Raw genomic sequence first — 13798 nt, 5'->3', positions numbered from 1 at the left:
AACAGAACAGCTACAAATGTGCAACAAACCTCATCTTCATATATAGCGATTATGAAATCACAGAAGAAACTAAAGCTTTAAATCCTGCCTGACTGTGCACGTCGTATTATCTAATCTTTTGATGATAAACCCACTGCCTGAGTTACTGAAGAAATTTTAACCTGTCTTACTGTAACAGCATATCCTGTATACACATACAATCATTCTTTACTCAAATCTCCTCAGAGGCTAACGCAGCAAGCAAAGTATACCTTTTTCAGGAGAAATTCATCCATACTTTTTAAATCGTTGGCACTTGCTATGATTTGGACAGAGTCATTTTGCCAATGTGTAGAGTCTAAAGCCACACTGCTGATTTTCACACCTCTCTTGCGCTTTGTCTTTGGAGAAGGCTCCTTATTTTCTTTGAATTCTTTTCGGCAACTCCCAGGCAATTCTGGGCTCAAAGGAGGTGTTGGGTGGTACTGAGTTAATTCTAAAATTCAAAACAGGGTAAGTAAAAAGATACTTAGTAAAAACATTGAAAATTTCCATCCTTATTGTAAAAACTTTAAGCAAGAATAAGTAACAAAGTAGCATATTAAATACTGTTTATCTAGCTATAACTTTTCTATACTTGTTTGAAGGAACAGCCAGTTATATCTAAGTCTAACCAACCAACAAGGAGAATTTGATAATTACACTTTTTACTGTAGTCTAAACCATGACTACAACAGTGATACACTGTCTGTTGTTAATAACTTGTTAAGAAGTCAAGTAGCTCACCTGGCTTGCTTCTGCTCTAATATTTTATTTAGGGTTTTCTTATATATACCCCTTATAACAGTCTAAATTCTCACAGGATTGTGGAGTAAACAGGCAAGGTATATTACAGTGATAAGTAACACATTTTTGTATTTTTTCACATTAGGGAATAAAATTCTATGCTGATCATTACAATTTAGAACCACAACTAGATCAGACTTGCAAAACTCTATCTGGAGACTGAGGAGAATGCTGGCCTCTTCTTATTTTACATGTGCGTCCTTCCTCAACATATGGCTTATCCTAATTCCATTTAAAAGCTAAGCCTAATAATGAAGCAAACAAAAAAGCAGTTCCTTATATATAATAAATGCCACTTCAGGCAGGAACTTGGGACAAACTCAATTTCTCTTGAGACATGATACTAGCGCACACACACACATATAAATTGATATCAACTGGTTTTATTTTTACTTACTAAGTAATTACTTCATTTTGTAAAGTCAGATTCTTCTTAGAATGAAATCGTAGTATTAAATTATCTCAGTTTAGCTTTTAAAACAAAGGCTACCTTGTTAATTTTTTTCCAAACACAAAAAGCCATAATCCCAATTTTTATAAAATTTCTTATATAATGACATCTGTTTATAATGTATATTTTCAACTAATGAGCCTTATTAATCTCTTATTTTGGAAATTATATTAGAATAGAATTACATTAAAATGATAAATTTAGAATGACCACTGTCAATTATTTAAGGTATTAAGAAAATGAACACTTCTCATGTCTCCTTTCTTCTTTTTTTTTGTGGCAGTCTTCCCCCCCCCCCCCCAACCCCCTCCCCCCCCCCCGGGGGCAGAATTCCTCTCTTTCCTAGCCCCACCTATCTCCTGCTCAGCCCAGGTGGGATGGCTTTTTATTAAGCAAAAGGTGGGTCACACAAACAGCAAGTAGTAATTAGCATTAAAATACATCAGACCATCCCCCAACACCTGATGTATACTACAATGGCTAAAAATGGGGAATTTACACCAAGCATGGTTGCTCATGCATATAATCTCAGCACCAATGACCGTTTGGTCTACAGAGTAAAACTTTATTTTATAAAACAAACAAGTTGGGAGAGCTGACTCCAAGGGCCCTGCACCTTGCCTGGGTAACACAGTGGAGCTGGCCCTGGTGGTAATATCATGGTTGACATAACCCTGAGGGTATAAGAACAGGAGAGCTGGCCTAGACCCTCAAAGGCTGGGAGCTGGCTCTGGAGGTATAGGTGCAGCTGAGCAGGCCCCAAGGGCATGAAAGTAGAAGTAGGAGACATGACCCTGCCTTCTGCTGATGGCAGCATTGGGTAGCAGGGCCAGAGCAGTGCTGGAGAGCTCACCCTGGTGGTACGGATAAGAGAGAGCCAGTGCACTGGGCAGCCCAGCTACTACCCAGGTTGGCACACACAAAAATCTCTATCATCTGCAAACGTTTGAGCCAATCCTACTGATTCAAAGCTGCAGGATCTCCATGACACAGGGCAACAACAGGACTTCCAAGAGGATTCCCTTGAGGATCCAATATTAATGATGTCACAGAAGCCAGAGACCATGAACCAGACCAATAACTTGTTGGCAATGAATATTTACAAGTGAAGATCTGTGGACAAATGGGCTGTTTTCTATGCTTTGTTTTGGGTGTGCTTATTTGTGTATTTTTTACTTTGAGGGAGGAAAGGGCAGATATGATGGGATGGGGAGATGAGTGCAACTGGGGCGCATGACTGTGAAACTCACAAGAATCAATAAAGTTTAAATAGATAAGATAGATAGATTCAAAATTCTACATAGTTCCAAGACAGTCAAAGCTACACAGAGAGACCTTATCTTAAAACAACAAACAATGCCAGTTCTAGAGTTTGAATGCCTGAACTCAGATTGAAACCGTAGGTCTTCTCATTTCAATATGTGTAAATACATGACTTGTATCTTTTGGTGTTCTTACCTATAAACCATGAATAATAATCATAGTAATACCAGAAAAACTGCTCTTAGAATCAATAGATTTAATATATATAAAATGTTTACTACAGTTTTACATAGCACTCAATAATGAGCCAATGCTGTGGATTACTATGAATATTATGCACTTATTAAGTAAATGAATTAGGTTTAAAGGTTAAAACTTTACAATTTAGAAAACAAAGGCCTAAGACTCAGCATCACTGAAATGGTTGTGCTTCATTGTTCCATGCCACATATTCTTGGAGCATCTCATTTAAGTAGAGAATATGCCTGGCTTTATTAAGTAAGGAAGCACTTACCAATATTAGCTCTATCTCATTAACCCGCCCCCAGAAAAATCATTCCAAGAGGAATGTCATTCTAAAGAAAAAAACATAGTACGCTTTCAATGAGTAACCAATTATGAAGCTCCACCCTTTGCCCATTTTACCATCAGAAAATGGATGAGCAGGTGTTACATCCGAGCCAGCACAGAGTGAGAAGTCCTCCGCCGGGGGAGCAGGTTTTGTTCTAGCAGTCTTCTTCTCTCCTTGTTTCCCTTTGGCCCAGAATCTCATCTTCGCTCTCTGGGGTCTGTTTTGAAAACAAAATAAAGGTAAAATGGAAATCAGATGTCTCAGTAATACTTGTGTATCCTCTTAAGCTTATATACTTTTCATTTGTAGTAATCTATTTGAGCTTCAATGTGTATTTTGGGGCGGGGAGTACAAGGCATCAAACCTACGGTTGGACACACATGAGGCAACCCTTCTGAGCCACACTCCCAAATCCTCATTTTGAATATAAAATGCAAAACTCTAACAATTTAAATCATGTGGCAAAGTAAAACCATCTCAAAGCAGTGGGACTAGGACTCTAGCTTAAGCTTCCTGATAGCAAACTGCCCTTTTCATTGTTATAGCTCACAGGTTGCTTACAACAAGAAAAACTCACTCAAAGAAATCATTGTTAACTCTTTAAAAAAAAAAAAAAAGTTCCTTTATATTGCTAGCAATTTCTTCCTGGTCTGTCCACAGGCATCTTAAATTTTACTCACTAAAATCATGATTTCAATGTAGTTTTAAACCTTTTTTACTCACTAGCATTATAATTAGCCACAGATACTACTTATCTAAACATCTGCTAAGGGCATATGGTTGAGTGTTTATATAGTATTACTTTAATCACACTTTACATTTCAGGTTGAGCATCAACAACTTTAAAAAATCTGAATCCCAACTGCTCTAAAATATAAAGCTTTTGAGTGCTGATATGAGGGCAGAAGTGAAAAACTCACCTAAGTGACAGGTCATATATGTGTACAAGGTGTATATGAAATATAAATAACTTGTTAATGCATTTAGATCCTATTCCATTATACATATGCAAATATTTCCAGAAGTAGGAAAATTTGAAGTCACTCTGGTCCTAAGAATCTTAATACTTTTAGCTGTTTTTTTTGTTTTGTTTTTTTTTTTTTTGGTATTTCGAGACAGGGTTTCTCTGTGTAGCCTTGGCCATCCTGGACTCACTTTGTAGACCAGGCTGGCCTCGAACTCACAGCGATCCGCCTGCCTCTGCCTCCCGAGTGCTGGGATTAAAGGCGTGCGCCACCACGCCCGGCTAGCTGTTCTTAATATCTTTCTATTTAGAAATAAAAAAAATTTCACCATGAAAAACTATAAGCTGGGTGATAGTGGCTCATGCCTTAAATTCCAGCACTTGGGAAGCAGAGGCAAGTGGATCTCTGTAAGTTTGAGGCCAGCTTGGTCTACAGAGCAAGTTCCAGGACAGCCAAGGCTGCATAGAGAAACCCTGTCTCAAAACACTAAATAACAATAAAACAAAAAACTATAAAATTAAATTTTGAGTAACTTTTCTAAAATTAATAATCCAGTGAGAATTGTTCTTATAATGCATGTGGGTATTTTATCTGCTTACTTGTTACTGTTTGGTTACTGTTATTTATGAGAACTGAAACTAAGGCATCCTACATGCTAGGCATTTTACCACTGTAGTGATTTGAAATAGAAGTGCCCTTCCCCCTTAGGTTCGTGTATTGAATACCTGGTCTCCAGCTGATGACACTATTTGGATGGGTTGTGGAAACTTTGAGAGGTAGCATTACTGTAAGAAGTCACTGCAGGCAGGCTTTTAATTGTTTATAGTTTTGCCTCACTTCCTGTCCATTCTCTGCTTCCCACTGCGGTTAAAGACGGGAATGGTCACTTTCTTGATCAAGCTGCCACACCTCTCTCTTCCATGATAGACTCGTACCCCTTTGGAAATAAATGTAAACTAACACAAACTTTTCCTACCATAAACTGCCTTGATCATGGCATTTTATTACAGCAACAGGAAGTGACAAACGCCAGCACTGAGCTCCATCTGTCCCTCTTTTGTTCTTTTACTTTTGAGACAGCACCTCACAAAGTTGTTCTGGCTGACCTTAAACTCTATGGCTTCAGGCAAACCTTGAACTTGTGTTCATCCTGCCCCACCCTCAAATAACTGGAATCAAAGGTCTGTGCCAACAGGTGGACAATTTGCTATAACAACTCTTTCTAGTGATATACACTCATTTCTCATGAAAATCAGTAAAGTGCACTGAAATACAAGCAGCTCATGTACTATATATTTTAACTTCCAGCAGGGGGGGTCATTAATTTGTGTATTAATTTATGAATGAACATAAAGACAGAATTTGAAATTTTTCAACACCTACTAGGTAACAAGCCTATGTCTTATTCTCAATCTTAGTGGAAGTGCTTTGAGTTTCTCTCCATTTAATTTGATGTCAGCTATTGGCTTGCTGTATATAGCCTCTATTGTCTTTAAGTACGGCCCTTGTATCCCTGATCTCTCCAAGACATTTATCATGAAGGGCCGTTGAATTCTGTCAAAGGCTTTTTTTTAGCCTCTAATAAGATGATCATATGGTTTTATTCTTTAAGTTTGCTTATATAGTTGATAATATTGACAAGTTTTTGTATGTTGGACCATACCTGCATCTCTGGGATGAAGTCTACTTGATCATGGTGGATGGTTTTTTTTTTTTTGGGGGGGGGGGGTTCGGATGACTTTTTAGATTTGGTTTGCAAGTATTTTTGCATCAATGTACATGAAGGAAATTGGTCTATAATTCTCTTTCTTTGTTAACCTTTATGTGGTTTGGGTATCAGGGTTATTGTAGCTTCATAAAATGAATTCAGCAATGTTCTTCTATTTCTATTTTATGGAATATAATGGAGTATTACTTAGCTGTTAAAAAAATAACATCATGAATTTTGCAGGCAAATGGATGGAACTAGGGGGAAAAAGAATCACCCTGAGTGAGGTAACCCAGATCCAGAAAGATAAACATGGTATGTACTCACTTATAATTGAATATCGGCTATAAAGGATAATCATGCTACAATCCACAGATCCAGAGAGGTTAAGTAACAAGGAGGGCTTAGTATGTGTGTGTACACACACACACACACACACACACACACACACGGATCTTCCTGTGTAGCAGAAATAGAACATATACCATGGGTGGACTGAGGGCAGTAGGGACAGGAATAGGAGGGATCAGGTGGGGGGAAGAGAGAGAGTAGCGGGAGAGACAACTGGAATTGGAGGCATTTCAGTGACAAGCTGGAAACCTAGTAAAATACAAAATCCCAGGAATCTATGAGGGTGAGCTTAGCTAAAAGGAGGGGTAAGGAGAGGTATGGAGCCTGAACCAACCATCTCCTGTAACCAGGCAAGACTTCTAGTGGAGGGATTGGGGCATCAACCCTGCCTCAAAACTTTCAACCTACAATTTGTCCTGCCTACACAATGTGCTGTGGTAAAGGTTGTGTAGAGAAATTGGGGGAGTGACTAACCAGTGACTAGTCCAGCTTGAGACCCATACCATGAAAGGGAGCCCAACCCCTGACTCTACCTGGAAGGCCAGGAACTGGAGGCTGGGCAGCCCAGAGACCTAGGATAAAACCAAACACAACTGGAAAAAAAAGTCAATGAAATGATGCCTAATGATATTCTGCTATACTCATAGGCTGGTGTCATCAGAGAGGCTCCTTATGGCAAATGATTGAAAAAGATGCAGAGACCCAGTCAAACATTATATAGAGCTCTAGGAATTCTGCATAAAAGGGTGGAAGCCAGAGGGATCAAGGATGTCACAAGAAAACCCACAGAATCAATTAACCTGGGCTCATAGGGGCTCAAACTGACAATCAGGGAGCCTGAACAGAACTGACCTACTTACGCCCTCTGTATATGTTACAGTTCTGTAGCTTGGTCTTCTATTGGGACTCCTAATAGTGGGAGCAAGGCCTGTGTCTGATGCTTCTGCCTGCTTTGGAGACCCTTTTATCACTACTGGGTCACCTCATCCAGCCTTAATATGAGGGGAGGTGCCCAGTCTTATTGTAACTTGATATGTCATGTTTGGTTGATATCCTTGGGAGGCCTGCTTTTTTCTGAAGGGAAATGGAGGAGGAGTGGATCTGGGGGAGAAGGGAAGTGGGAGAGGACAGGGAGGAGTGGAGGGAGGGGAAGATGTAGTCCAGATGTTTTATATCAGGGAAGAATAGTTAATAAGAAAAATATACACTTGTCTCTTGCCCCTACCACTAGATACAGGCATAGCCCCATACCTAGATTTTTATGTGAGTGATGGAGATCTGAACTCAGGTCCTCATGCTTGCTCAGCAAGCACTTTATGCAGTAAGAGGTTAGCCTCTGCCCCATTATCATTATTTTTAATTTTCCAAAATTATTTTATTATGAATATTTTTATGAAATTTGGTTTTCATTATATTAATTATGTAGCAGTTTCACTGTTGTATGTGCACCACAGAATGCCTAGTGTCCTTGGAGGACATTTTAGGGCTTTAGAGTCTCTGGAACTGAAGTTAAAAACAATTGTGAACTACCTTGTGGGTGTTGGGAAGTGACCACAGGTCCTCTGAGACAGCAGTCAGTGCTCCTAAGTGTTAAACCAGTTCAGCAGCCCCGGGGTGGGGGGTGGGGAGTGGGTGGTGTGTGTGTGTTGGGGGTGAGCATTCATTTTAATTCAGGCCTTCACTCTTCCAGAGCAAATACTCTGCTGCATGCAGCGTCACCTAGCTCCCCCACAAGCACTCCTAAGGAGAACAAAATTACTTTTCTGAAAGTATTTTGTTTGGGTTGGGTTTTTTTGGTGTTTTCAGACAGTTTCTCTCTGTAACAGCTCTGGTTGTCCTGGAACTTAAAAGCATTTTCTTAAGCACCTAGTGCAGAATATTTTACATATATTACAAGTCTAAAGCTGAAAGATATCAACCTCATCCTATCTAATCTCTCATCTTTTATAATACAGTAAGTCACATAATGATTAAGAAACTTCCCCCAAATCATACAGCTATCCACATAATAAGATAAAATTCAATGTGTATATCAGCATAATAATGTACTTGGCAATACTGTTATTTATTTCTTAAAAATTAAAGCAAAAGCCTTTGGGCCATGGCAGCCATCTTCCAGTAACTTGCCAAAATGATAAACACAAACAGAGAGAAGAGTGGCATTCACTATGTGCTCTCTAGGCCTTTAAGAAAACATGGAAGTGTTCCTTTGGCCACATTACATGTACGTCTATAAAAGGGGATAATGCAGATATTAAGAGAGTGAGCACTGCTATAAAAGAATACCTTAGCCGGGCACAGAGGTGCATGCCTATAATCCCAGTACTCTGGCAAACAGAGGCAGGTGGATCTCTGTGAGTTTGAGGCCAGCCTGGTCTGCAAAGTGAGTCCAAGACAGCCAAGGCTACACAAAGGAACCCTGATTCAAGAAAACAAAACAACAAACAACAACAGCAAAAAAGAGGAACGCTTCACAATTTGGCATGGCAAAACAGCAAGAGTATGTATCACCCAGTATGCCAAGGGCATCATCATAAACAAGCAAGATTCTTGTAAAGAAAATTGTACAAAAATTGAGCCTATTAAAAAAAAAATTGAGCCTATTAAAGCATTCCAGGAGATACCCTCCTGAAACAGGTTTCTTAAAAGCAAAATGCTTTAATTTAAAAACTTATTATTAAATAAAGCCATTGAAATTATTATATTACTAGGCACTGGAAAGATGGCTCAGCTGTCAAAAGTACTGGCTATTCTTCCAGAGGACGCAGGTTTGATGCACAGCTCCCTCATGGCAGCTCACAATGATCTAGAACTCCAGTTCCAGGGGATCTGACACCCTCACACAGAGACACATGCAGTCAAAACACCACTGCATATAAAATCAAAATAAATGAAAAAAATGAAAAAAATAAACTATTATTTCTTTATATGCATCATACCTTATATCCAAATCTGAAGACTTCTGTCTTACTGCCAATTTTGTAATCTCTCCTTGAGACATAGCCTTATGGAGCTTTGCTTGCTCATCAACTGAAGAAAATCGTTGTGATGTCTGTAGGAATCATACATGGGAAAGACTTAAAACTAGTAAACATATGATAGCATGACTGAATTACAACTCAGTAACCATGAGTTCACATTTCCTGGCAAGTTAGCAAGAATCTCATCAGGTAAGTTAGGAAAATGGTCAAGACCATTCAAAGACAATCTCAGAAGAATCCGAGGATGAGAAATAACATAATACTACGTATTATCTTTTATATCTCTTTTTATTTGTATCTTAAGGTGGGGATTCTTTTTGTGGGTTATAGATTATTGTTATAGTCAGTCAAAGTTTAAAAGAATAGGCTACACAGAAGAAAAACCAAAGCATCACCTACATTCTAAATTTTAAAAAAATTATGTTATCAAACTAGCACTTCAATTTCATTGACAGCTGGTATACCCCTCTCTAAGGACAATCCAGTTCTGAGAATTCTTGGTACTTATCTACTAATTTTCTTGTATTTCATGTTAAATATCCTTTAGCCATTTATATGCTTGACTATGGCACAAAATCGGGAAATACTCCAAGTTGTTAAAGACAGTTGTCTGTGGCCAGTAACAGTACATAGGAAATCCATATCTAGTGCACAAAAAGTCATTTAAAAAAGTTTTTAAGACAACTGGTAAGAAACAGAAGGAGCAGGCAGTTTATGCCTGCCTCAGCTTACTGTCTCAAGAAGTTTTGTGCTGTGACACAGGGAGGGAGAAGCCAGGTGAAACTTACTAGACTCCTTTAGCTGAACATATGAAGATTTAAAAAAAAAGTTCATGGCAATCAAAATAACTAATGACCAAGTAACAATACCAGGGAGTGGAAAGAGATGCATAACAGAAGAAATCTACAGATTTAGAAAAAGTTTTCATTGTGTATTTGGATTAGTACTAATCAATACCTTTGTATGTGAAAACAATCCAAGAACAAAGATAGAACAATCTGAATTATTAAAGGTAAGGTTAGCAACGATGCCAGTGCCCAGGATCCAGGGACTGAGCTCCGTGCTGTGCAGGCCACGAGGCACACAGATGAACTTGCCCCAGTAGTGAAGAAGAATTTGCCTGCCAACTGAGTACTGTTTGAGTCTACTGATTTTGAAAGTCCTGAAATAAAAAAAATCAAACTGTTTCTAGGAACAAAGCTCTGGAATATTGTAAGAAAACAATAATATATGGAATAGTCATTGAAAGAAAAAAAAAATCCTTCAACTAACCAGAAAAAAAAAAATCACAATGTAAACTATATAATTTTTAAAAAGAGAAATATAAAAATATTTATGGATTATGGATGATAATATATGATCCTTAACAAGAAGAAAAACCAAGCCACTTATATGGACTGAACTGTTGCTCAAATTGGATATTAAAATAGCAATAGTTGTACTCTATTTGATGAAAAAGGGAAATAGAAAACAAAAACTTATGTAAAAGACTCAACCTTCCAGATATGACACCTCAATATAAATTTTAGAAAAGAATTCTTCCCACCACATATTATCTGATTACACTTCTATGACGTTCTAGAAGAGGGATTGCTTTTGAAAATAGTGCGAAGGAGGGAAATTGAGTAAAAACATAAGAAAATTGTTGATATCACGGAAATCTCGACACTTGCAGCACAGGTTTCATAGTTGTACACATAATCCTCAAAACAACAAACTGTCAAATGAAGATCTATACATGTCATTGTATGTCCTAGCCCTCATTTATAAATAAAGTTAATAAATCAATTATCGAGTCAATACATACAGTAAATTTTATAAGGATGAAAGAGGTAGTACTTAATATGCAGTGATTAAAGAATCTTTTTCCCACTCATGAAGAGAATTATAATAAATAATATTTGACAGCTCAACCCTAAATCAGACATTTACACATTCCTATTTTAGGTTCATGGAACATTACAAAAGGAGCAGCATACCATAAGAAGGGGAGGGCTGTAAAATGCTGTCTTCAAGGGATGCTACAACCACTGCATGATCTTAAAGTAGCAGCAGTTGCCTGCACTGAGCCTGTCAATCACCAATCATAGATGGGAGGGGCTCCTGGGCTCAATCCCTTCATCCTGAACCACTGGCAACTGATAGGTTCTAAGATAGTGATTGTCTTCAGTAGCATACAAAATAGTTCCAAACTTGGGGCTACACAAACAGTCCTGGTTAAAATCAGTAGGCAACAAAAAGGCATCGAGATAGGAAAGGAACCTATAAGGAGGAAGTGGGAATGGTGGTAGAAGAGGTGGGAGAGAGATAAGTAAAGGCTGGTACTGAGAGGACTGGAGAGTTGGCTCAGAGGTTAAGAGCACCCTTTTGCTCTTCCAAAGGTCCTGAGTTCAATTCCCAGCAACCACATGGTGGCTCACAACCATCTATAATGAGATCTGGTGCCCTCTTCTGGTCTGTAGGTGCACATGCACGTGAATACTATATATATAAATAAATACATAAATCTAAACAAACAGGCAAAAAAACTCATGAATGTTTTAAAAAAAAGATTGGCACTGATAGTAAATATGTATGAACTATCAAAAAACAAATATAATCAATATAAAAAAGGTAAAATTAACTTGAAAAATAAACAGAAAATTTTAAGTGAGAAAACAATAAATAGTATAAAATAAATATAAGAAAAACAAAAACAAAAGTAAAACTACACAGGCAAAGCAGGAAAAAACCCAACCAAACAACCAAAGAAAAAACACCATTACTAGTACCTGAAGTTTCTAAATAAGAGAAAAAAATATAAAGATAACTTTTCAAAAGACAAAAAATAAGGCCAGAATTTATAATATAGAAAAAATCTGGTAAATATAATCCATCACTAATCTACAATGATCAACTTGAAATCATATCCTACACTTAAAGGAAAAAGTCTGAGGCCTTCCAAACTAAAAGGTCAAATAACTCACAAATACAAGAGAATTAGAATGACAACTGACAATACTACATAAAGAAAGGCATCAATAAAGCAGTATTTTCAAAAAACTCAGGGACAGCAATGATGAATCACTGACTTAAAATCTGAATCATGGATTTCTTAATTGAAGAAATAGATTTGTTTTACTTTTTACATATGAAAGTTGCTTGAATGCATGTTATGTACACAATGTGCATGCCTATAGGATTCCCTGGAACTGGGGTTATGGATGGTTGTAAACCACCAAGTTATGTGCAAGAGCAAGCAGTGCTCTTAACTGCCGAGTCAGTTCTACAGCCCCTAAAAATCATGGATTTAATGTAGTCAAGATGGTTCCTCAAATATCAAGACTACAGAAAAAGTTGGGTAATTGAGTATTTTTGAGTCCTTCCTGGGTGACTACATACTGCTAGAAGAGTTTCATCTAAGCAAATACATTTAGTACAAGAGCACAAAGATAGGACTTAGAGAAAAAAGAAAAGAAAGAAAGATAAAAAAGCTCCCAAAAACAGATATAAAGAAGATGAGGAGGGCCAGGCATGGTGGCGCACACCTTTAATCCCACCACTAGGAAGGCAGAGGCAGGTGGATCACTGTGAGTTTGAGGCCAGCCTGGTCTACAAAGCAAGTCCAGGACAGCCAAGGCTACACAGAGAAACTCTGTCTCAAAGAAAGAAGATGAGGAAAGCAGGATGACTATTAGTGTCACAGATGCAAATTAATTGGGTATTAATTATTGATAACTGACTGGGTATGGTGGTATAGTTCTATAGCGAATACAAATAACTGACCTATCAGATCAATAAAGATCTGACTCACTTATGAATGGGAAATACCTTCAATATTCAAAGTAGGACTCAAGTATACAGAAAACATCTAAGTGAGGATAAATTAAAGGGAAAAGGAAAGGTATATAAAGTAAATGGAAGTGATAAAGAAAGAGAAGCAGAGATATTATTGAAAAGGACTAAAAATAAAAAGCATTAAATGTGACAGGGTGCTTCTTTAAATACTAAAAGCCACAATTAAGAAGAAAGAGGTGATTTATCCTACCATTCTCATCTGGAGACAGCACAGCATGCAAAACATAATGAAGATAACAAGGACAATATAATGAAGAGGGTAGAGATGATGGGTATATCTCGAAACTTTATACTCTGAACAAAGTTCTTTTATCAAATACTTATGGCATATTCACAAAAACTGGTCATATTAGATAGCAAAGAAATAATTAATAAATTCTACCAATTATAAATACTACAGAAATAAAGATAAAATCACAAACCAATGAAGCAGAAAATGGAAAAATAGAAATAATAAGTAAAAATTACACCTCTTTGGAAAAGATAAGACAGTGACTAGTGCTATAATTTGGAAATGGTATGATGCTCAAAGGTTTTGGCTTGGGATCTCAAAACAACAGTGTTTACACGTAGGGCTTGAAGAAGGTGACTGTATCATTAAGGCTCTGACCTTAACAATGATCAGTGCATTGATATATATCCGTAACGTGATAGCAAACCTAGTGGGAGGAACTAGGTTATTGGGCCATCTTTTTGGCCACCACAAAGGATATAGACCGACTCCTCACAGAACCAAAGCAACAGACATGTGACTAGGCCTATCATTTATGTTGTTATTTCAGGTAATTTTGTTATGGTAAAATAACCAAAAATCTAAAAATTAAGAGATAGCCAAGTCGGTGTGGT

General features: G+C 37.6%; 1 protein-coding gene across 1 annotated transcript in view; it reads right to left on the bottom strand.

Annotated features, from left to right (window-relative positions):
• Nucleotides 1–13798, bottom strand: part of Myo9a (myosin IXA) — a 171134-nt gene that overhangs the window by 29866 nt on the left and 127470 nt on the right. Inside the window, exons 28-30 of the mRNA XM_051156589.1 lie at nucleotides 9074–9186; nucleotides 3185–3327; nucleotides 252–475 (exon numbers count right to left, since the gene is read on the bottom strand). Of these exons, the coding sequence (XP_051012546.1) occupies nucleotides 252–475; nucleotides 3185–3327; nucleotides 9074–9186 (480 nt within the window). The remainder of the gene's footprint in view (nucleotides 1–251; nucleotides 476–3184; nucleotides 3328–9073; nucleotides 9187–13798) is intronic.

Source organism: Acomys russatus, chromosome 14, assembly GCF_903995435.1.
Source record: "Acomys russatus chromosome 14, mAcoRus1.1, whole genome shotgun sequence".
Lineage (NCBI taxonomy): Eukaryota > Metazoa > Chordata > Mammalia > Rodentia > Muridae > Acomys > Acomys russatus.
The sequence above is the reverse complement of the archived record's forward strand: the minus strand, read 5'-3'. Positions and strand labels throughout refer to the sequence as shown.